This window comes from Lepidochelys kempii, chromosome 13 (genome assembly GCF_965140285.1).
Source record: "Lepidochelys kempii isolate rLepKem1 chromosome 13, rLepKem1.hap1, whole genome shotgun sequence".
NCBI lineage: Eukaryota > Metazoa > Chordata > Testudines > Cheloniidae > Lepidochelys > Lepidochelys kempii.
The window spans coordinates 4,816,814-4,842,010 of NC_136392.1; the positions used below are offsets into that span (position 1 = coordinate 4,816,814).

The 25,197-nt window shown below is 49.1% G+C and overlaps 1 protein-coding gene across 3 annotated transcripts in view; it reads right to left on the reverse strand.

Moving 5' to 3' along the window:
* The window catches only part of ZNF512B (zinc finger protein 512B), a 65,241-nt gene extending 40,882 nt beyond the window's left edge, over nucleotides 1-24,359 (reverse strand). For all 3 annotated transcript variants that reach the window (XM_073308968.1, XM_073308967.1, XM_073308969.2), the window contains exons 1-4: nucleotides 24,161-24,359; nucleotides 12,889-13,014; nucleotides 2,843-2,922; nucleotides 1,065-1,193 (exon numbers count right to left, since the gene is read on the reverse strand). In XM_073308968.1, the coding sequence (XP_073165069.1) occupies nucleotides 1,065-1,193; nucleotides 2,843-2,922; nucleotides 12,889-13,012 (333 nt within the window). In that variant the 5' untranslated portion in view covers nucleotides 13,013-13,014; nucleotides 24,161-24,359. The remainder of the gene's footprint in view (nucleotides 1-1,064; nucleotides 1,194-2,842; nucleotides 2,923-12,888; nucleotides 13,015-24,160) is intronic.
* Between the last annotated feature and the right edge of the window lie 838 nt (nucleotides 24,360-25,197).

Here is a 25,197-nt window from a genome sequence, read left to right on the forward strand (position 1 = left end):
TTTTTCCTAGTGTATATGCAAGGTCGGGGCTCTGGAACAATGTGTACAGTGGGGGTGCTGAGTGCCATTGAACCAAACTGTAAACCCTGCGTATGATGGAAAGCACTTCAAACCAGGGGGTGCAACAGCACCCCTAGTCCCAGCACCTATGTGTGTGATTTAACAGATCAAGTGGTAGCCCTGATTAAGCTATAGCTCAAGCCAGTAAATCAGTCTGAAGGTGTTACCTTGCACATACACTAGGAAAAAGGTTACGTTCAGATCAAACTTAACTGCATAAGTCCCCCAGGTTCCCCGGGTGCGTACTCGCATTGCTACCTCATGGTGTAGCCCGCCTCGCTGCACCTCACCGATACTTTGAGCAAGCTAGCTAGAGCCCTGCTGGCAGATGTGTCACTAGGCTATGTCTGCACAGCGAGCGGGGGATCGACAGACATGGCTTAGTGGGGCTTGCATTTGCGCTCTCGCAATAGCTGTGCAGACAGCGCTCTGAAGTGGCAGCTCAGGCTAGAGTCCAGGCTGTGAAGCCCATCCTCGTCCCTACGTTCAGAGCCCGCACTCCAGCCCAAGCCACAACTTCAAGTGCCTAATGGAGACAACTCTGTGTTCTTCTTGAGAGCTGCCCAATAATCCAAGCCAGCCAGTTACACAGCTTTGGTGGCCATGAAACCACTGGCACGCAGAAGGCTGCCGCTCACTAACATCATGCCACCACATGGAAAGCAACCTGGAGAAACCCATTCCCATAGCTGACAGAGCATGTGATGAAGGAGGGGAAGAGGGGCAGTGGGCCCAGACAGGTACTGCTCAGCCTTCCCTTCCAGCCAAAGGCCAGACGTCAGGGTGGCACTGCACATGGGCAGATGGTTAGAGGAGGGGTGGGGATAAAATATTGACTCAATATGAAGGTGCCTGCGAAAACTTGAGACCCCCCAGGCAATTTAGCCCTACTGCTGAGAAATCGTCCAGGCTTGAGTGTTGTGCTGGAAGCAAAGGGGAACGCTGAGAATTACACACACAAGCATGGATCATCAAAATGAAACACAAACCTCCATCCTCCTTACCCCTTGGCAGCGCTGATAATGGTACTTCAGGCCGTAAATACTGGGGAACTCCAGCCAGCAGCCTGAATTGGGGCACTTCACCCTGGAATGGGCCTTGAACGCATCTTTCCACTGGTTCATCAGGGGCAGCTGAGAAAGGGAGACATGGCGGCCCGCAGCTGAATAAACACCTTCCAGCATCCCATGAACACAACACAGGCTGGGGCGAACATTTCAGAAGGGCAGGGGCAGAGCGTGCAGGCCCAGCGCGTCCTCAAAATGTGCACCTGCAAAATGAACTACTTGTACCTGTCACCGCCTGCTTTCTACCCTCAGTCAGGTGCACGCACTCAGTTTTGCTTCAACGGGGGATGCAATCGTGCACTCACACATTGCACCTGCAAAAGGGAAGCAGCCCATCTCTCACTGTGTTTCCCAGATGACTAAAATACACTCTAGCCCAGCCCCATAAATCTCATCAAAAGTCACCTCAGTGATTTAACCACCCCACATTTCATCTGGTCAGCAAATCACGCTGCACCCTAGTCTAATGACAACCTGCTCCATATGTTGTCCATGCTTCAGGACTGAAATTAAATTGTACAATTCCCCAGGGAATAACTCACACTTTACTAAGTGCCACCCAATAATTAAATCAGCTCTGACACCCCCACGATGAATATGCCAGATCTCTAACCTGCCTAATGGAAAGCACTGTCTTGACATGCAAAAGCCTATACAAGTGACTCGCGATGCTGAGTGTCCAACTGGAGACACCGGGAAGAGGCCCAGAAAGTGCCGAGTAACTGCACGGGTGTCTCAAGCGTGGCATCCAACCTGCCAGTCACTTCTTGGAATCTGGACTGCGTCTATTTTTCACGTTATGCCAATGAGTAATTCCAAACCCATGCATCAAACACCCCTCTCTTTGGCAACCCTACTGAAGAAACCACAGTGTGGATCATGCCAGTTGTTAAGCCGTACTTTATATATAATCCCCATAAATAAACCATAGCTCACATCATCCTGTCACCCACGTCGCTCCCATAAGCACATCACCCTTGGCGTCAAATTGTTCAAAGGGGACACACCCGGCCGTGCAGACAGACGTGTGTGCAAACAGAGCTTCATTAGCACATGCAACAGCAGGGCCAGCCTAAGCAAAAACGCTTCCCAAGGGGCAGCGAGATGGCTGACATCTGTGTCTGCCGATATCCCATTTGCATGTGCAACCGTGGTAACTGCATGAACAAAGACTTGCACTGTCTGCTTTTTAAAAGCAGCATCCCTAGGTCCTGCTCCTGAGAGGTCCTGAGTCCACTGGGCACTCAGCAGGTCAGTCCCACATTGCACCGTCCATGATCAAAGAGGGACATCTCACTTAGTGATGTCTCACCTATCTCGACGGGCTGCTGTAAGGACTCGGACTGCTGCCTGCACTGCTAACCCAGACTGCAAAGCAGCCTCATGCTGGAAGGGGGAGTTGCTTTCAATTAGGCTGGTGGTTGTCGCTCTCCTTCTTTCTGGCAGATGCACACACAGGCTCTGTAACAGCATCTCCCCAGATTCTTTCACAGTCAGTGGAATTAAAACCGGCTGATCAGGACCACCACCTGGGTACCTGGTGCTGGCCCTGCCCCACCTCAGACACGTAGGGGGTTGGGGTTGGGCTTTTTACTAGCTCCTTTGCAGGGAGCTGGACAGGATGAGGAAGAGAGAAAGGGAAGGAGAGAATCACAGCGAGAGAGAGAGACGAGGGCAGGGGGGAAATCAGGGTACCAATGGATTTGGATTCTTACAGGAATGTCTTTCAGCACCTGGTTTTCTGCCTTAGGTCTCCCTTTCTTCTTGCCTTCTGTTTTGTCGCTGGTTGCATTTCCTGCAAACAAACACAGAACATGTGGCCCACAGCTACCCAACCAGCAAATCGAGACCTTGATTTCTGTTGCTGCACTAGACTTCTCCGGCCAATTATCCAGCAGAGATAGCCCACCATTTCCTAACCCTCCCTCCTGATTGTGCCGTGACTGTCCAAGCTTCGCACCGCCACGATTCAGCCTGTATCTAATCCAGTGCACGCCGGCAGCCAAACTCCCAGGGCGGGAATTTCAAAACGCTCAGCTCTGGGCAAGCTCTGCTCCCATTTAACCCACTGACTTCAGCGGGAGCAGAGCCGGGCCGAAGCGGAGTGCTCCTGAAATCCCTGCCCTACTGGTCCTTTTCTTTTTGTCTTCAACAATAAACAGACTTGGGCTGGAAAAAGGGGCCAAACCCTGATGCCCAGTGAAGGGAACTGTGGGCAAAGATCCAACAAGAGGACCGAGTAGCCCGAGCCAGGCTGGAAAACACAGGAATCGCCCAGCCCCATCTTCATGCATTTGAGTTCCAGTGTACTCCCACTCTGCCTGCACAACAATCGCTCCCAGCAACGTGGCAATTACAGGGGTGCTTAGAACGGAAGCGTTATGGCAGAGGAGGTGAGCGGTAGGAGGAGATGGGACAGGTAGAGGAGAGTGATGAGTTGTGGCTATGGAGCTGATCATGGGGAGCTGCAGAGACTGGAGGTGAGGCAGTAAGGCTAGGAAGAAAGAACAGACGATGGAGAAAAAGGATGGGGCCTAGGAGAGACTACACGCTGCATATCACCTCCGTGAGGCTGTTTAGGGGCGAAGTTCACCCCTCTGCAGGGGGGCCAGCATGTAGCCTGTAAACGGCTTACATCCTTTCTTGAGGGCTTTGTACTTGGCCCAAACTCAGCCTGGTCTCAAGCCGTAGCAGCTTTGAGCCTCTTGCCCCTGGGTTCCCTACAGGAGCCCTCACTCCCGGGCAATCCCTACTGGTCCCAGCGGGAGTTCAGCTCACTCTTGGGGTCTTTTCAGAGCCCTATTTACAGTGACCTCGTCTCTAGCTCCTGGCGGTGCTTCCCAAGACCCACCCCAGGTCACTGCTGGAAGCAGCCCTCCAGGGCTTTCGCTCACATCTAGCTTGTAGGATCAGTCTGCCTCAAACAGGGGGGTGAAGGAAAAGGTTAGCAACTGCCCCAGGCTGAGCTCCCCTTGTTACTGGAGCTCACTAGCAATCCCTGGGGAACACCGCCCTTTCTGTGGCCAGTGTAAGCTCCACTTCTCCATGGGGAGCTGGGAGCATGTTCTGTGAGTGTGCCAAATGGGCACTGCCCGAATGCAGTAACGCGCAGACAGACAGGGCAAGTTCCAGCACAGGCCTAAGTGGGACTATCATGATGTTTAGCCCTTGTTCTGGCTCCATTGTCCAGGGATGAACTGCGCTGGAGCTGAATGAAGAATTGATGGTTTGGTTCTGTTGACCAAAAACAATCCCACCCCCCTGCATTTTTTTAGGATAGTTTTCTATGTTATTTTCCCCTTTTTCGTTTTTTAAAAACAAGTTGAGCTACATTTCTAAACGAAACGTCGTTCTGAACGGAAAAGTTGACATTTTCATTTTGAAAACATCGACATGAAATGTTTCAACATTAAGAAAAAGTCATTTTTTGCAGCCAAAACTATTCATTGCATTCGACCCAAATTCATGAATAGTTTTGGTCAGCCCAAAACTGCCTTTTTTTTTACCAAATAAAGTATTTGTCCGAAAAATTTCACCCAGTTCTAGAACTCATCCCATGTGAACTAGGATTGGATTATCACCGTTTTTCTGCTAGCAGACTTGCTGAATGCATCAACAGCAGCAAGGTACCTACCCAAATGACCCTGGTTTGCAGAGTCCGTCTGCCAAGCTGATGTCCCACAGGGCTGTATTTTCATAAGATCCACTAGCATCCTGCATTACAGCCAGCATAACGGACCCTTAAAATATAACCTTCATCAACAGAGCTAATCCTCTGAAAATTCCATTAGGTCGAGCTCCTTTGGTATTCAATGACCTGGGTTCTTCTGCCAACTGCTGCACGAGTGTCCCAATGTAACTTCCTATCATTTCAAGCAGGACTGGCAGTCTCCTTTCTAATTTCATACAACCCCCCTTGAAAACAAAAACAAAGCTCCGGTTTGGCCTAACCCTAATGAGCAGCAGAGTTTTCATTATTGTCATGGGCCTGCCAGAACCAGCTCAGAACCCTTCTGAACGGTCAGAGAATGGCAATGCGTATTTACGTATCACAGGGCTGAGCACTATCTAACTGCTTAGGTCATAACGTATGGTCTCCAGCTAGCAGCCTGGGGGCCTGCCCAGCACTACTCCAGTTTTACACTGAAATCAATGGAGTTACTCTAGGATAAGACAGGAATAGTGCCGCAGAGAATCAGCATCACCACAGCAGGGTGAAGCTCTGCCCTTCCTCCTCCACTGCCGATTGTCAGTGTCCCGGTTGGGCTCTTTTTGTGCAGCAAAGATTTTTCAGGGGTCTACTCCATACCCCACGGATGGGGCAATTACTTAAATTCCTCATGAACACTCAGACAAGACTACCCACGTGCTGTTCTCCCGGCCTATCACATCAGTTAACGGCACAGATGTGAGTTCCTTGCAAGAGGAGGGGGGCAGTTTCCTTCTCCTCCTTGCCTGCCTCTGAGGATTTTGGGTTCCTAACACAGGACACGCCAGGAACCTCCTCTAGGATGAAGAGGCCTGGCCCTGCGAAAGACGGCAAGGGAGACAGTTTTGCTGACATCCTTCCAATCTGTGGACGGTGCTGCTTATTTTGCAAACAGGAGCTTTTGGAGTCGACTGAAGTATTTATTTACTGGCAAGGAATCAGAAGAGCCTCCAGTCACACTCGAAAGCCACAGTTGAGTTTCCCTCGCTTCATCACAGAACAGGCTGTGTGAATCACCGTGAGCTACTGCACCCACAAAACCACTGGCTGCTGGTTTTGTTATCAATACAGTTGCTGACACAGCAGAGTGAGTTTTAGGGGGCCTTAAATACGTACCTTAGAGGCTTTGGCCTTGTGTCAGAGATAGTGGGTACAAATGGACCACAAAACACGTCCTGATTGTGCCTGTCTGGTATCGCAATATATCTCTCTAACTTCCAGTTCAGGAACCTCCAGGTAAAAACATTGTTTTCTTTCATTTAATATAGCGTCAGGTACAGCAATGGTCCAGTGCAGTGGTTCCCAAACTTTAACAGTCCGTGAACCCCTTTCACTAAATTGTGAAATCTCGTGAACCCCCTCCTAAAAATGAATATTTCCAGGGATTTAAGTTTAAATTTTCTCCGCACTCCGTGGGGCTCCTGCTGCTGGACCCCGTTGACTGCTCCAGTCAACTGAGCTTGGGCTGCAGGTCCCGCTGACTGCCGGGGCTCGGGCTGCCAGCCCCGACTGCCCGGCCCCGCTCTCCCTGGGGCTCGGGCTGCCAGCCCCGACTGCCCGGCCCCGCTCTCCCTGGGGCTCGGGCTGCCAACCCCGACTGCCCGGCCCCGCTCTCCCTGGGGCTCGGGCTGCCAGCCCCGACTGCCCGGCCCCGCTCTCCCTGGGGCTCGGGCTGCCAGCCCCGACTGCCCGGCCCCGCTCTCCCTGGGGCTCGGGCTGCCAGCCCCGACTGCCCGGCCCCGCTCTCCCTGGGGCTCGGGCTGCCAGCCCCGACTGCCCGGCCCCGCTCTCCCTGGGGCTCGGGCTGCCAGCCCCGACTGCCCGGCCCCGCTCTCCCTGGGGCTCGGGCTGCCAGCCCCGACTGCCCGGCCCCGCTCTCCCTGGGGCTCGGGCTGCCAGCCCCGACTGCCCGGCCCCGCTCTCCCTGGGGCTCGGGCTGCCAGCCCCGACTGCCCGGCCCCGCTCTCCCTGGGGCTCGGGCTGCCAGCCCCGACTGCCCGGCCCCGCTCTCCCTGGGGCTCGGGCTGCCAGCCCCGACTGCCCGGCCCCGCTCTCCCTGGGGCTCGGGCTGCCAGCCCCGACTGCCCGGCCCCGCTCTCCCTGGGGCTCGGGCTGCCAGCCCCGACTGCCCGGCCCCGCTCTCCCTGGGGCTCGGCCTGTCTGCCATGCATCCGGGTCCTACCTGCTGCCTCCAATGCCCGGGGTCCTCGGGTTGCCAGCCCCGACTGCCCGGCCCCGCTCTCCCTGGGGCTCGGGCTGCCAGCCCCGACTGCCCGGCCCCGCTCTCCCTGGGGCTCGGGCTGCCAGCCCCGACTGCCCGGCCCCGCTCTCCCTGGGGCTCGGGCTGCCAGCCCCGACTGCCCGGCCCCGCTCTCCCTGGGGCTCGGCCTGTCTGCCATGCATCCGGGTCCTACCTGCTGCCTCCAATGCCCGGGGTCCTCGGGTTGCCATGAGTGAAATTTTTCTGGCGACCCCCCTGTAACATTCTGCAAACCCCCAGGGGTTCGCGAACCCCAGTTTGGGAACCACTGGTCTAGTGCAAGATGGCAGAAGCAACTAAGAGTGACAAAAAATAGCAAATGCCTGTTTTTCTGTTATATTAAAGGACATTTTAGTGATTTTTATTACATTTTCCATGTGCCCATTTCTTTGACTGCTAGCATTCTCCCTCTGTTGCTGCTTCCTCCATCTACTCAGGGTATAGTTTAAGGCAAGCATTCAAAAATCATAAGTCAGGGCCCCCAAAGTCATGAGACTGACTTTAAAAATAATACATTTGGGGGCTGGGAGTGGGGGTTATTTGCTTTCTGGTGTCTGAGCCTTAAAGAGTCATGTTTGTCCATAACCATGAAGTCTAAATCCTACTTTTGATTTTTAAATGCAATTCTCATTTAATAACATGACTCCAGGAGCTGGGGCTCTAAGAAAAATACTGTGAGAGTTGTGCTAAAAATATGATACTAGATATGATCCATATTGCTTGGCACATGCTTATATACGGATTTCATTCTGAGATGAGGGTGCTCAGCACTTCTGAAAAGCCAGCCACCAGGTTGTTAAAAATTTGGCAACCACAATGGAAACATCCAAAATTAGAAGCCACTTTTGAAAATGCAGGCCCCAGTGTATAGCAGAAAAAACATGAAGAGTGGAAACAAATTCTTAACGCTTTCCATAACTAAATTAGACCTTATTTGCAGCTGTACTGTAAAGGTACAAATATCTGCAATCATGATATAAAAACTTCGAAAGACTTTGGGACCAAATTGTCAAAACCGGGCTTTTTTGTGTGCGTGCGCAACTCTGCCGGAACAACCACTTGCATGCACAATTTTTGGCACGCTGCTGCTAACCTAAGAACACTGACGCATACCAACTCCAAGCCAAACGCAAATGGGTTTTGAGCATGTCAATCTTATCATTTGCATCAGCTAGTGGGAGTGTGCAAAAAAGTGTACGTGCCCCAGAAGTGAAACCATCCCCGCTCCAGAGGGCCAGGACAAAGCCTGTCCCATTTAAGCACTTCCTTGAGGGCTTAATTGCAACTTAAGTGGTGCACAGAGTGAATTTAACCCAAAGGCAGGTTGAAAAGGGGGAGGGATAGCTCAGTGGTTTGAGCACTGGCCTGCTAAACCCAGGGTAGTGAGTTCAATCCTTGAGGGAGCCATTTAGGGATCTGGGCCAAAAATTGGGGATTGGTCCTGCTTTGAGCAGGGGGTCGGACTAGATGACCTCCTGAGGTCCCTTCCAACCCTGAGATTCTATGGGCTTCTATTCTAAAAGATGTCCCTCTGCAATATCCAGAATAGGCCAGCAGAAGCAGTAAAATGAGGATTCAGGCTTAGATGCAGAGGGTTTAATTAAAGGAGGGGAAAAAAACCCCTGCTAGTAAATGCTCCATCTGAAGGGTAAACAAAAACAGCTTGTGGAGAACAATTTAAATCTACAGAAAACAACCCAAGAATAAACTCTGCAAACTCACATGCTACGCTGCCAGAGAATTCAAAGATTCCGACTCAAAATCTGGCTCTAATTTAGAAGCTAGATCAGTGGGTTGTGGGTTTTTTTCCCCTTTTTTTGAACAACTGTTACAAGTTAAATGAAAAGCTACCTGTTTACAAAAGTTTACAAAACTTTTCCCCAGAATAAGCTAACTCTCAAGTTTTATGCTGTATGCCCCAAATACCCCGGGGCAAAGAGGCATCTAGAAAATAAGACTGTTTAGTATTTTAGTTCTAGTTCCTTAAAGTCATACCAGCTGTTCTGCTTGGCATTGATAGCCATGTACCCATCGTTCCGCTGATCCCTAACGATGTGTGTGTATAATATGTGGCTTTTAGTCTCTGGCACAGTTATAACAGAATATAAAATAACTGCCGAAAGCTGAGCTCTCTGCCTTATAAAGCCACAGATCTGACCCCCCGCCCCTCCCATAAGGTAACCTCATTGCTCCAGCACAGCTCCCATAGCTACAATATAACAGAATGATGCAGTCTAGTGGTCAGAGCAATCAGGAGCCAGCTGCTGTGACAGTAGGGACCGGAGTCCATTAAACCAGGTTACTTCACAACCATGTATTTGCTGCTGTTCATCCCATTCAGGCCCAAACTTTACAAACAGCCTCGCAAAACTGTCATGAAAACACACCCATGCAGATGGAAACTCTGCCTGCCCTTCCCCTGCCAGGATGATTGAGAATGATGAAAAAAAAATGAATGTTATGCACTTGCCCATCAAAAACAATTACTAGCCCTGATTAAGTGGGTTAATAGAATTTTGCATGGTTGCTTTGAAATCCTCTTAGTTCTGGAGTAAGGTTTGCAGGTCCCCTTTCAAAACCCTTACCAAAGTTCTGTTAAGAGTTTTCCACTTACTAGAAATTCTGTTTGTTGGTTACATGTTTTTCTTTGCCTCCTGGATTCTGAGACTGTAAGGTGCACACAGGTAATATTTTCAAGCTTTTCTATGCAACCATGAGGGCTAGAAACTTTATTGTAAGTGAAAGCTGAGATTCTCACATAATCACATGACTCCAGGAGCTGGGACTTTAAGACTAACACCCAATATTGCAAGACTCACTGTAAAACAGCAAGAGCTGGCAACCCTGCAACTTCACTGTTCTCCCCTGTCAGGAGGGATAGTGCTTTTTGAAAAATATCTGTTACTTTTCCAAAACACTCTGCCAGTTCAAAATATTCCAAAGCAGTTAGAACAGCATGCCCCCCCATTTTTCTATGAAGTTTCCCAAGAAAAGAAGCACGCCAGTTGGGGGCCTGGCATGTTTGGAATGGCTGGTGACACTTCATCTTCTCTATTTTTTAAAAAACTTTTAAAGACATTAAAAACGATTTTATTTATTTAAATCCTTGTTCATCCATTTCCAGCACGGGCAGAGATGCAAACTGCTTCTTCGTCAAGAAGAGGGAGCAACCGGAGGCCTATTCCAGAGGAATAGAAAATATATCGCTTATTTCGCCAACATCTGGGCTCACAGCTACCCATCTGCACCACCTGCCAGCTCCACAGCACAGCTGCAGGGAAGCCAGCTGTGGTTAGTGTGCTGGGATGAGGTACTCTATTGGCACACAGTGTGCAGCACAACGCTGCGGGTGTTAAACCCAGGTTGTTTATAGTCCTGTACAAGGGAGGCTGCTATAACAAGCCTGCCTGATCTGGGTTGTGGCAAGTGCCTTGCTCTTCCATTCCCGCAGCTGTGAAGAGAAATGCCGTGTATATCTTCTAAAAGAAGTTGAAAGGCAGGGTCAAACCCTGTACCTTTAAGGCACATGGCATTCTGTGCAGATTCTCTAGGTATCCAAAGCCCCTCATGGTCAAGATCAAATCCACAGCATGAAAACCATGCTCTCCTTGAAATGGATCACAGAACAGACAAGCTGGGCACAGGGCTTTGGAAAGACAGCAAGCCAGAGAGGGCCGGCAAAGCTGCTACTGCGGAGGCAGCTTCTCCCTGGATCTGCACAAAGCTTAATTTCACACCTGTGAAGTTAACCTTGTTAGGAGCTAACACCCCACAGAACTCTCCCACAGCAGGAATAATTACAAGTTTTCACTCCATCACATACATTTAAACCAGGAAGTGGAGGAATCAAAAATGGAGGGTGTTTTTATTTTATTTTAAAGACATTGACAAGAGCTGATACAGCAAAAACCAAAAAAAGGCCTTCAGACAGATTTAGTTCACTCTACTTAGCTCTGAGTAACACCACTCAGATAGCAATTATATGTCCACAATTAATTATTTTCTCCCTCACTGCAGCTACTTGCACTTGTGAGTGCTCAGACAACTGGGCTGCCCGTCGGAGCGTCTCTGACACCTAGTTTTGGGGTGGGATGGATGCTGACCTGTGGAATGGAATGTCTCATTCTTTACCCCAAGGGTGACTTTCATCTCAGTTTGAGAAGAGTTCTCAAACTTTTTCAGCGCCTGGACCACTGTTTAATCCAGAGCGTGTCTCGCGAACACTCCCCTGCATGTGTACAGTCAGGGGAGTCACCTCCCGTCCCACCGGCGATTGAATAACGTCCCTGTAGCAACTATGGCAATTGCCTACAAGGAAAAGTAACACTTAGGCCGAGATTTTACCAAGTGACCATTGATTTTGGGCGCCCAACTTGAGACATCTTAAAGGGGCCTGATTTTCATAATGTGCTGAGTACCCATCCTAGGGCCCTTTAAAGTGTCTCAAATTGGGCACCTAAAATCACTGGAAAGACCCAGCTCCATGTAAGCAGCTAGTTTTACAATATAAAAATGGCCATCCTGGGTCAGACCAAAGGTCTATCTAGCATCCTGTCTTCCGACAGTGGCCAATGCCAGGTGCCCCAGAGGGAACTTCCTCAGTGAGTAACTGTTCATCACAGCCACATGATTCATGTCGCCTCCACCAGCCATCAGCATAGGCAAAGTCCCCGTTCTGTGCATTGCAATTGTGGCCCACGGGCCAAAGTTGGATTAGCCAACAACGACTTCCGCTTGGAAAAAAGCTATCTTCGAGTGCCTGCATTCTAAACAAGGAGTGAAAGCACCAACAAACTTCAGCCCAGTAGATCACCTAGTTGGCTGAACTTTTTAATAGCCTTTCCTGGAAAGAGACGGGGACATCAGTGAATGCACCACTCCATTCTGCCAGCTGCGGGAGGAGAGTTTCAGGCTCTTCCGTGGACTGGCACAAACTATCCATGTGACAAATCTCATTACAAATAAATAAATAATCATAAAAAGAATTACACGCCATCAGGACCAAGAATTCACATAAACGAGAGTGCTGTATCCAGACAGCCTAGGGGCACCGTCCTGGCTGTCTGAATGAGCTGCACTGTGGGGATGACAGAGACTTCCCTTATGGTGATGGATGGCAGAGGCCATGTGAGTCACGCAGTGCTGATGAAAGGTCACTTAATGGGGAGGCTGAGCTTCCTGACTGGCTCTTGCACAGCCAGGGCATTTGCCCCAAGACGGCAAGCTGCAGGACAGTAACTCAAACTTATGGCAGGTTTATAGATCCCTGGATAGAAAAAAACCAGCTTTCACTGGAATGACAACCTTTAGCAAACAAATCCCACTGGCCTCACATATTCCCAAACCCAGCATTCTGGGCTGTGTGCGTGTGACAAATGAGACCTCAGGCACAATAGACTAGTTAGACAACAAGCAGGAGGTCTCCTTTTCTACCTCTCAGCTGTCCCTCATTTCAAGCAACGTCATTCACTTCCGTCCCCAATTTCCCTACGTTCTATACAGATCTAGGGACCCCTCGCTTTTACTGTGGAAAAACATTTACATCAGCAATAGAAATGAAACTGAGGCAGCAGAAAGCATCACGCTACCTAACCGAATCCTCCAGCATTTTCCCAGGTCTGCATATAAAATGTGTGTCCCTCAGTCTGGATCTTTGCCTCACATGCAGGTTTTGCAATGCTGAGAGGCAAGTCCCCTTCCCGTTGGTTTGGAAAGTGGCAGTTCCAAGACCTACTGCATGCCCCGTCTCCGCCACCCCCTTAGTTTTGAGAAAAGAAAACCCAATTCCTTACCCAGCTTGGGGGGCTCAGGGGTCGGATTTACCCTCATCTCTGTCCTGCTGCCTTCTTTGCTTGCACTGGTTTTGCTGGACCCTGCAGCTCTCCTTCCACCTCTGAAGGAATACGAATCCGCCATCTCTAGAACGAGCAGAAGACACATGTTAAAAATACAAAAATCCTCTGCCACAGAGAAAGCATACACTGCAAGCAAGAATGGCATCTACAGTGGAAAAAATATTAAACAGGACTAAATGTTCTCATTTAAAAAAAGAAGCGGGGTGCATTTGCAAATATTTGTTTTATGGTTGAGGGATACTATAGACATGGTTGAGGAGCTGCTTTCATTATAAACCTGTTTCCTCTAAGCATACAAGAGCAAAGACTTTATTAGAAGTGACGGGCTGGATTCATACAAAGAAACAACGAACAAACGGCTTTTCTTCTTTATTTCTCTGCTTTCATTAGAAGATAACAAAAGGAAAAAAAGGTGAATTTTAATGAACAGATCCCACGATAAATTTCCAATTTTTGTTATGAATGGCAAACCCGTCTAAACTGAGAATTGTGAATGTTATTTAGATCCCCCGGATTAATAATTCAGGTTGGCTTCTCTGTAAATAATGAACATCAAAAATGATCACGAGAAGCCCGATCTCGCTTCCATAGAAGCCGACAGCGAAACTCTATCAACTTCAATGGCAGCAGGATGAGTCCTTGGAATTGCTGGCTCTTACAATTCCAGCCCGAGTGGGAGCATTTTCAAACACACTGTAAAATCATCACAATAAAATGAAATGGAGGGAGGGAGGGGTTAAAACAAGTGGCAGGAACGCATGGTGTACTAGGCCACCCACGCAGCAGAGATGACGGGGTCCTCCAGAAGTCATTAGCTGCAGAGGTCCTTATTGCTTTTATAGCTTGGAAGCCTCTTAAGGTATGTAATGAATCTGCTAGTGTTGAGTAACTGGTGATTTTAGGGCAGCATGGGGCAGGTGTCTCTAAAGGCTGGACTGGAGAGGCAAGCAATGTCTCTATAATTAGCTGCATTGTGGAGACAAAGTAGATGGGAGTCAATTGAAGCATAGCTCTTTCCCATTAGCCCGGCCTCTCTTGTAAAGGATGATTAAACAGACTATGCCAAACCCATCCCTGATGTCATTCAGCTGAAATCAATGGGGCTGAATGAGGGATGAATTTGGTTCATCTGTTTACATTGGCAGTTTGTTCCTCTGAGGCACAAGTCAATTTCCAATTGGGATCTAAGAGAGAAGGCCTGATTAATCTCTCGGACCCGAGGGCTTGACCCTACCTCTTTTACTCAGGTGAATAAAGGTTGCATGGTTGGTCCTCAGTTCAAATAAATGGGCTGTGCAGGGTTGAAACGGCAATTCCATAACACCCGGACATGGCCAAGTGCAGTAACTCAGGGGCTCTCAACCTTTCCAGATTCCGGTCCCCTTTCCAGGAGTCTGATCTGTCTTGCGTACCCCCAAGTTTCACCTCATTTTAAAACTACTTGCTTACAAAACCAGACATAAAAATACAAAAGTGTCACAGCCACACTAGTAGTGAACAATTGCTGACTTTTTCTTTTTTACCATATAATTATAAATAAATCGACTGGAATACAAACATTGTACTTACATTTCAGTGTATCATATATAAAGCAGTATAAACAAGTCACTGTCTGTATGAAATTTTAGTTTGTACTGACTTCACTAGTGTTTTTTATGTAGCCTGTTTTAAAACTAGGCAAATATCTAGATTAATTGATATACCTCCTAGGAGACCTCTGCGTCCCCCTGGGGTACATGTACCCCTGGCTGAGAACCACTGCTGTAACTCACACCCCTGGAGGAACAGGCATCCAGACACAATGCCTTGCAGGGTCAATAGAGCACTTCAGTGTGTATGGTTGTCTCCTTCTCCCTTCCTATTACCCAAATCACCTATATACATTGTGCACTTTGCATTTCCCTAGTCCTGTCACTTGAGGATCGCTACACACTCGACCGACATTGCACAGTTGTGAGCCTACACTCATTAACCAGGGAGGTCACTATATCCATTTTGCAAATGGGAGAAACTGAGGCACAAAGTGATTGACTTGGCCCTGATCCCACAGTGAATCAGAGTCAGATCTGGGATTAGCATCCAGTTCCCAATCCACTTCTCTGACTACTAGGACAACTCTGTAGTCTGCATGAACGTCTTGCAGATTTTCACTTTTTATTGCGGGTAAAAGATTAACAATACGTGCAGCGAATGAACAAGAGGGAACAGCAGAAGCAGACGCAGTCCAGCACCTCAAGAAGCCCTGATGCAGATTTGCAGGCCTCCACTCCAAAATAAGGCCAAATTTGCCGAGTACAATAAACCTCCCCATGTCACCTTTTTGAATACACAGTGCAGGACAATTCATAGCTACAAAGAGTTTTTAAAAGGCTGGCTATGGGTAATACAGATAGACTCCAGAAACCCCAGGTTTAAAATATCTGATTTGAGCAGTATCTTCCAATATTGTCCTCAGATCCTGGTTCAATTCCCTGTCCTGGGCCAGTCGCTCCCTGGCTCACAATACTGCAGAGGGAGCACACTCAGTGTGCGAGGGATGCCTCGTGTCCCAGTTTAAGCCCTACAGGGAAGTTTTCACCATTGACTTCAATGGGAACAGCACAGAAACGGCAGGAGGGGCTCTGAAGAGTCCCCGCTAGTTATTTTTCTTGGCTGCAGGATGAACATTTATACATAGGGGCAAAACATTCCTATGGACACAGACCAACCTGCCTGGCCCTGTGGCCGACTCACCCTTACTGTGTGGCCACGGGAAAGTAATTTAACCTTTCAATTTCCCAAGTCACAAGACAAGGATGATAATATTTACCCACTATCCAGGGGCAGGGGGAGGATTGATTAGCGAATGTTTGTTGAGTGCTCTGATGAAGGGGTGTGTGTGTTTGAGTGTGTGTGTGTGTTTGAAAGTAGGAGAAGAAATAGCCCAGGTCCAGGAACCTCTACCAAAAGCTACTGCGCCTCTAACAGGGGTCTTCACATGAGCACAGATCCTTCAGTGCACATAAAAGTTAATGGAATATAAACATCAGCAGCTTTTTACTTTTCTCCCTCGGGGGGTGCGTGTTGGGTTCTTTTGATGTCCCACAGAGCTGACACGCACGGATCACAACGGCTTTGCCATTTTTAAGGCAGATATAACGTTATCCCACCACACACACACCTAGATACAGACACTCTCAGCTAGCCCATAAGAGCCATGCTGCCAAACAATTAACAGACACTGAGGCAAGGCACAATGAATGGACACTGTGATTCTGGGCCGTCAGCTAGTGGGCAAATATTTTGTTCTCTGGATGGACATCACGCTTCAAATGTTTCCTGGTTTGTGGTGTTTATTGTAGGGTTGCTTGTTTGTATTTACTTATGCTTAGGTGTTTGTTTTGCTCTTGGGTTTATTTGGGCAAGCGGCCCCTTTGTACTTACTGGGCCCAACTCTGCCCTTGGTTACACACATCTACATCAGGAGTCCACTGAAGTCACTGGAGTGATACCAGAATCAGACCCACTGTGCATGCTGCAGTTTTGTAAACAACACCTAGCTCTTATCTTCAGTAGATTTCAAAGATCTTTACAAAGGAGGCATCATTAGCCCCATTTTACAGATGGGGAAACTGAGGCACAGAGGGGTGACGTGATTTGCCTAAGGTCACCCAGCAGGCCAGATGCAGGACTAGAACGCACATCGCTCCTGAGTCTCAGTCCAGTGTTCTATCCACTAGGCCACACTCTTGCCGAGAGACCTTTAACTACAAGCACCTAAAAATTCAGACATGCTCTTTGCAGTTATTATTCATACTCTGAAAGTCTGAGTTGCTGTTAAATTAAACATCTGTATAGCCCTGTAAATGCACATGGTCCTTTACAGAACACATGCTCCCTGCCCCCCAGAGCTTACAGTCCAAACAGGCCAAGCCAAAGATGGGGCGCATGTTCAGGAGAGGAAGGAATGCTCAGTGATCCCCAAACACCGCAGCACCCATGTGTCTTGCCCCCTGACATCAGTCTTCCACCTCCATCTCTAAATACTCAACACCCCTCCATGCCTAGCTTCTGCCTGCTCTGGCCCCCAACCAGCCTGTAGAAGCTGGGGCACCTGTGAGGAGTGGGGCATTTGTGGGGAGGTGCCACATTCCCCCTTATTCTGTAGCAGCAGGGCTCCCATCAGAGCCTGGCTCCCAGGGTCCCTTTCTGAGTGGCCCCCTTCTGGTGGGAGGGAGAGGTTCAGAGCAGGGAGGAGAAGGTCACAGGCTCAGCGTTACCTGATGTGGGGAAACCCCCTGGCTATGAAGGGGGCCAGATGCCGAGGACAGCAGCCATCTCCCTGAGCCCACCTAGCCATGTCCCCACACAGCCTCGGAGCTCCACACACCTGCAGGAGGGGGAGGGAGGGAGGGAGGCTGCTGGGTAGACTCAAGTGCCCCATAATTCCCTCTGACAAAGCGTTCCCATGTAGCAGCGATGCTCAGTTTCCCATCCTCTGCAGGATTCCTCTCCGAGCAGGACGTGGCCTTGAGTTAGGACCGAATCCCACGTCTTTATCAGCACTAGACTCCCCAAAAGATACCGCTTCCCCTCCTCGGCCCAGACAACCCTGCAGCTTCGCTGAGCTGAAAAGCCGTGGACAGCTCTTTCACCCCAGCGTGTCGTTCCTGGAGCCCCGGATGCAACAGCCTGGCCTGAAGCCTGCAGGAGGTCAGACTAGATGACCATAATGGTCTCCCGTGGCCTTAAGATCCATGAATCTATGACCATGCATGTGTTGAAGGTGCAACTAATTATGCTCATCCATTCTGGCCAGTGGCACAGCTAAGGAACTGCAAAATCAGTTCTGGTTTGTTCTCCAGTTAAACCCCAAACCATTTAACTTTAAAAACCACAGATCAGATGTTTCACTTAGAACTTCCTACAAAATTCCTTTTTTTGTATCTGTTTGCCTTAACTCAATTAACAAGAATCTACACAGCACTGTCCCTAAACAGACACCAATAGACACCCAGCTCAGCAACTGGCCCATCTGAGGTGCCACAACTCCCCCACAGTTACGCAAAAAGAATTTTCATTGGACTGCTCATCATGTGGTAGGGACTCAACCCAAGTCCCATCCCAAGTAACGGCAAAAGTCTAGGGAACAGAATCATTTGGAATTCAGCTGGCGCATAGGCACCTGACCTTGCTGCTGCATGGCCCCATGGCAAGAGCATGAGACTGGGATTCACGAGGTCTATTCCCAACTCTGCTATTGGCCTGCTGGGTGACTCTGGGCAAGTCACTTTTCCTCATTGTGTGTCTGTTTCTCCAAAGATGACAATGATAATGGCCTTCTTTATCCAGGACTTTGAGATCTACCAGTAAAAAGCACTATGGAAGAACTAGGGATTATTATCATCATATTGTGCCATGCGCATTATACCAGAAAACATTCCCGCAGCGCTGCCCAATGTACCAGATACAGCATGACATTCTACTGCAGTGTCATTTTGGAAAGCAGGAGACATTTCAGGAGTTCTGCCTCCAAAGATGCTGGGAGCAAAAAGATACTGCAAAGCAACCTGCTCCTGCAAGCTCTCCACGTATGGAATTGCCGTTGAAGTCGAGGCAAGAACTCCCAGGCACAGAGACGTCGTGCAGGGTCATACAGAATTTTAAGAGGCTGCGATGTGACTTTCATGGGATTCCCGGTGTGGGTCAGGGCAGCACATGTGGTTTGTTCTGGGAGATGTGGTAACATGCCGAGACTCTCCAGCGTGTGGTGTTTGGTGATGAAAGCTTGATCGGGAGCACAGACACCAGGGTTAATCAGTCTCCAGATAAAAGGAGGAATTACAGCCTTGACTCTGAAGTCTCTGGCATTTGGAGCTGAACAGAAGGAATCATTTGTTCAGCTCACTTAGCCTCTTTGTCTGTTTGAGATGTATTTCTTAATTGTTATTATTTGTAGCCCAGCAGTGTCCGGAGGCCCCAACCCACATCAGGGCCTTATGGTGCTAGGCACTGCACACACAGCCTGAGGCAGTCCTTGGAGCAAAGATCTTACAGTCCAAGCAGACGGGACTGAAACGGTGGGAGAAAGGAAGCCTTGTTATCTTCATGTTACAGAGGAGAAACTGAGGAACGGGGAATGACTGTGGCAGAGCTGGGAATTTACCAGAGATCCCAAGTCCAGTGCCTTAACCAAAGAGCATCCTTGTCTGTGAGCAGCTTGCTATTCTGAAATGTATTGGTTATTAGAGATAATTATTCACAGAGATTTACTAAATATTTGATCCACAAAGTATGCCTGTGACTTCCTGCACGCAATGCATTCAATATTCTACTTTCAGGCCATGTTGATTAGCTTTGATTGGGCCCATAGGTTATATGGTATTGTTCCCGTTCCTTGACCCGATGAACATAACAGCTAGAATCCCATTTCTAGAGCAAATGCTCATGTTAATAATTTAAAAGTTCCCATTCCACAAATATTTTCTAATATCTGCTATTCCCTTGAAAATTCCTTCCAGTAAATTCATGCGCAGAAACGCAAACACCAAAAGGAAGAAAATTTGAAATACGAAGAGAGAATGTGGAGATATTCACCCAGTGCAGGTTCAGATCAAACCCAGAACATCGTCTATATATAACTGCTTTGTGATTGAATTGATTTGGCTACACATACACAGAATAGTATGTTCTATTTGAACAACCCCTAACACAATGGGGTCCCGGATCACGACTAAGTGGCCAGCGCTCAGAGTCCTCTTCTTGCGAACGTGGGGGCAGAGGTGCAAGACTAAATACTACTATTAATAACTGTACCGACAAAGATCCAGCAGAAGACAACCTGACATGGCTATGCTCAGCCTGCTAACACAATAAACCATAAAACTGCACATTCCTTACCAGACTAGGATAGCTCAGGTATACCACAGTATTGCATATTTATAGTATTTTAATGAGACATGCAATACCTGTGTTTGTCGCATAAATCGAGTACATACTTAGACAATTTTTAATGAAGAGTCTATTATTTACTTGATAGACAGCAACATTTCCTTTGAAACCATTACAAAGCAGACAGCGTGATCTGGTGGTTAGATTGGGAGACTGGGAGTCAGGACTCCTGGGTTCTTTTCTCTGTTCTCTCACTGTGTGAACTTTGTTGCCTCGAATGACGCATGCTATGTAAGGACACAGACGCAAGAGAGGGGTAAAGAAAATTTGGGCTGAGCCTATGTCCAGGACTCAGGAACTCCCTTGGTTCTACCCTTTGCCCCATCATGCACATATAGTGAAACTCACCCAAGGAATGGAGGACCCATGAAAGATTCTCTAGGCATCAGCCTCCGATGGACCAAGGTTGCAACCACCTGGTCTCCTGTCAGGCTGCAGATGTGAGGTGTGAATGCCAGAGTGGGCGCTTCACCCCCAGACACATGAAGCAGCTACGAACACACAAGGGCAACCCCCAGGCAATTGGGGGGGTCTTAGATGAAGAGCACCTGAAAACTCCCATTGACTTCAATAGGAATTGTGGGTCCTTGGCACCTTTGAAAATTATAATAATATCAAGGAAACTATGAGAGCCTGGGGAAGTTTGGGTATTGATGCCACGAAAAACTTCACTTCCAATAATTAAATCACAGGTTTTAAACAAAAAATTAACCCGTACACCAAACCAGGGAAACTTTGTTCCCTCCATTTAATGTACACGCTCTCTTAAAACAAACTTTTCTTGCTTAGGGGTTGGGGGGGATCTTAGAAACTCTCCAGCATATTTTATGTTTCACCTAATGGCTTTCTGAAACCTTTCCTCCTCCTTTTAATTTAGCCTACAATAATAACAATCAATTTATTGTATATTCGTGGGGGCCAAATCTGGTACAACTTGATGGATTTAGTGGAGTCGCACCAGGGTAACAGAGCAGAAATCAACCCATCATATTTTAACCAAACTTCTCGCTCTTTTATGACACATGCTGGAACCAGGTGATCAATTACTTCCAACCTCTTTCCATCCTTTCCTTAACTTTTGGCTGAAACCCTGTTGTGATTCACAATGGGGGAGGGGGGAAGGGGAGAAAATCGACATCTTAAATATAGCAGCGCTAGGAGTTATGTTTATGACGTTGGAGCAAAGAAATGGATCCCGCGGACTCCCTGCAGCGTAGAAGAGATGGACCAGCTTTGTGATTTAGAGATATCACAGGGGACTGCTACACAGGGAATCCGAGTTCAAGTTTCCAGCTCTCTCCTGAGCAGCTTGGGCCAGGAGTTGCCAGCAAGGCTTTTAAAGCAGCATATTCTACCCTGGAGAAAGCAACGCACTTTACTCCAAAACCGAACCATCGCTCACCAACATAAATGGCCAGATGAGGTGGAACAAGAGGGGAGCAAAGATTCAAAAAGCTCAGCAGGATGGGGAGTTCAGATAATGCAGAGACCAAGGATGGGAGTGAGGAGAAAGCAAATGAGGGAGATACTATTGACAAGAGGGCTCTGAAAAATCTAATCGTACAAGGTGACAAAATCTACATATATTTTTCAAACTTGCTTTCATGCAAAAGTATCTGGCTAGCATGAATTGCTTCCATAGCCCCTCTCAACAGCATGAAGTGGGGCTTGGAGAGCATCTCTCACTCTAATGCAGGACATATTCAGCCCTGGCATAAGCTGGCACAAGCCCTATTAAAGTCTGTCGTGTTTTACACAGGTAAATCTGTTCCCACAGTTACTTAACTTTTTCAGGCAATTTTTTCTCTGTCTTGTGAAATGATCTGGTGTAGGGGGACGTAGAGGTCACTGCGTCCAGGGGGACCAGTGTTGACACATAGATATTGGCATTTTAAGGTAGCAATTAGGAAGTTGGCATGTTGCTCCCTGGAAATCTATGGCTATTTGAATTTATTTGACACTAACTATAAGAGGGAAAAGAGCGTCGTGCCTAAAAACCCATCAGTTTCTGCTCATCACTAAATACGCTGGGTCAAGCTACGTCCACTGCTACCTGAATTTGGCCCTTACTATCTAACCCAGCATTTCCTGGCTTGATCCCCACTAACTACTAACTGCCACGATCTAACAGTCCCCAGTAAGTCCACATGCTAATGGCCTGTAGGTCTTTAATAAATCCTCTCCCCTGACATACCAGCGTAACCTTCTCAGGTAAAGTGCTAACCATGGTACAAAGAAGATGCCTGATGTGCAGCAGGCTGATATCCACTTGCTTTACTTATTATTAATAATTTATAAACTGCTGCAAATGTTCATGGCGTTGCTCAGGGGTAGGACAGTGCTGAAAAGGTCACAGATCCCTGCCCTGGAGAACATAGAAGCTAAAGGCACGAGGAGAGAGTCAGAAACAATAGCTAGCTGAAACCAATGGGCGAAACTGATGTTTGTTGTTCTTGTGAGTTTCTGACAATTCACTTTCACTCAGTATTGATTATCGTTTCTTCTGACTTTAGACGGGAACCAGGGCAACACTCTGATGAATGAACTGAGCAGTTCCCTAGTTCCACAGCAATTTCTGTTAGTCTCTCTCCAAATCACGTGCTGATCCGCTATTTGGTAACTTTCTTACAGAAACGTTCTGTGTATTACACAGACATCCCTACGCTTTCTATAGGCACACGGCACTTAACAGACTAATTCCCTTCTTTCTCGAGCAGTGGAGGAAAAACACAGCCACACAAAAGCTGCACTGGAATTAAGGGCTGGTAGTTTTTACATTTGTACCATTCGGTACTGCAGTTTGAAAGGACAGACCTAAAACCAGGTTAAAATGGGTATAAATGTGCCCATCGTTCATCACAATGAGTATGTGTGCACAAGCACGCACACAAAAAGCTTCTGAAGGTTTAAAGTTTCTGTTTCAAACATATTTGCTTCCTGCCCCCTGGCACCAAAGCTGATGGCAAAGCATGAAACCTAAAAGACATTAAACAGAATTAACCTAAACTGATTTATGGGATTCACAGCCCTGTCTGGCCTCCCTAGCCAACTGCCCACCTGGCATAGAAGTCTATGCCCCAGCCTCTGTGAGTGCTCACGCAGCTGTAACATCCCAGATCTGACCTAGCCTGCCCACGACAACCTGGAGAGAACGTCTTTGGGCTGGCTTTATAGAAGAGACAATTTAGCTGTAATGTCTCTGACCTAGCCCGTCCTATGAAAACATCCAACCAGCTGCCATGTCCCTGCTGGGAGTGCTCCGCCCCTGCCTTGCCCAGCCCATGTCAATGTCCACGTGAATATAACATCCCTGGTCTGGCCCATGGGAGTGCCCACCTGGATGTACGGTCTCTGATCTGCTCCATCCTTATGGGAGCCCAGCTAGCTGTCATGTCCCTGTCTGTTCATGTCATTACCTGCCTGCATGCTTTGCCCTTTGCATGACCTACTCCTCCCAGTGCCCACCTGGCTGTCATCCCCCTGGGCTCTGCCATCTAGCGGCCACATGGCTCACATGACCTTTGCCTGCCTTTCCCCGGCTGTGCCCACCTGCCCTTAGTGTCCTTGCCCTGTCCCTCCCATTGCCCACCTGGCTGCCACGTGACCTGCCCAGGTGTGAGCTGAGCTCACCTGCCTGTACTCCCCCCATTCTTCGAAGCTTAGCTGGCCGCAGGCCCCTCCCCCAGGCAAAGGTGTGGGCAGCCCCATGTGAATGTCACCTGTCACCGCCTGGGGCAAGGAGAGCGCAGCCCCGTTGGGGGAGGCTGCAGACAGACGCAGAGGAGCAACTTCCAAAACCCCTTCCTTAAAGTGCCAACGCTGCAAATAAATAAAGAAATAAATACCCCCTTGCAACTCCCAGTCCCCCCCCCAGCCCCTCCAGATCGCCTCCTCCGCCCCCTGGGCGTATTGTCTACCCTCCATTAAAAAAGGGAGGTGGGGTGGGGTGGGGTTGTTGTTTTTTTTTGTTTGTTTTTGGCAAAAGGGAGGGGGCGAAAAACTATTTTTATTTCTTGTGCATGGGAAAAATAATTAAGGGGAGGAGGAAAAGGCAGTGAAGCAAAATGGCGACTTTTTTATGTAGAAGGAGGAGAGAGGGAGAGGGAGAGAGAAGTGGGGGGGGAGGCATCCCAGGCGCGCCGCGAAAGGAAGCAGCAAAATCCTCGGGAGGGGGCGATCGGGCCCGGGGAGGGGGCGACCGGGCGGAGTAAAAGCAGGGCCAAGGGTGGAAAAGGGCCGGGGGAGGGCGGAGGAGGGGGGCCGGGGGGGGCCTCCTTACCTCGGTGTTTGTGGCGAGCTCTCCAGGGCCCCGCACGCACACACACACGCGTGCTTGGAGCGGGCGAGGCGGCGCTGGCTCATGCGCGATCCCCCGCGCCCCCCTTCCCGGCTACCTTTGACAGTTTTACGGTCGGGGAAGAGGGAAGCAACTTGCAACTCTCGCGTTATTATTTTAATACTGCAAGGAGCCTCCGCTCGGAGACAGTGGGCTCGTCCCCCCCCCCCCCCGCCGCTCCACCCCGGGCGCCTGGGTGGAGACCGGGGGGCTTGGAGAGGCGAGCGCGGGCACCCTGCGACGCGCCCAGGGCGCAGGAGGCAGGTGCGCCCCGGAGCAGCGCGCTTGGAAACGGCCAAAGGTGGGAAGTGGCCAGCGCTCGGGGCCCTCTTCTTGCAAACGTGGGGGCAGAGGTGCAAGGCACCCGCTGCCTGGGCGCCCGAGGGCGCAGGGGACTGGTGCTGGCTGGCAGAGGGTGGCTCTGCCCAGGCCCCCTTGGATCAAGGGGATAGTCCAGCCCTCACCCGGAGCAAAGGGGACGCTGGTCCTCCCAGACTCGGGGTTTAATTTACAATGGGGGTGTGTCTTGTGTGTGTGCAAACAGACCAATTTATTTGAGCATAAGCTTTTGATGCATCGGATGAAGTGAGCTGTAGCTCAGGAAAGCTCATGCTCAAATAAATTGGTTAGTCTCTAAGGTGCCACAAGTCCTTCTTTTCTTTTTGCGAATACAGACTAACAGGGCTGTTACTCTGAAACCTGCAAACAGACCCTGGCTCCCCATAGTTTTTCCCTCAGTGAGGCTAGACCCAGAGGGGCTGTGCCCGACCCTGGTTAATTCTAAGGATGTCCCTCCCAGGGGGGCGGAAATAATTTTTATAGCAGGGGTGCTGAGAGCCACTGAACCAAACTGTAAACCCTGTATTTAATGAAAACCACTTCAAGCCAGGGGGTGCAACAGCACCCCCAGTTCCAGCACCTATGGTCCCACCTCAGCAGAAGTCGACTCCCTGGTACATACACACCCGTTACGTAGGCCT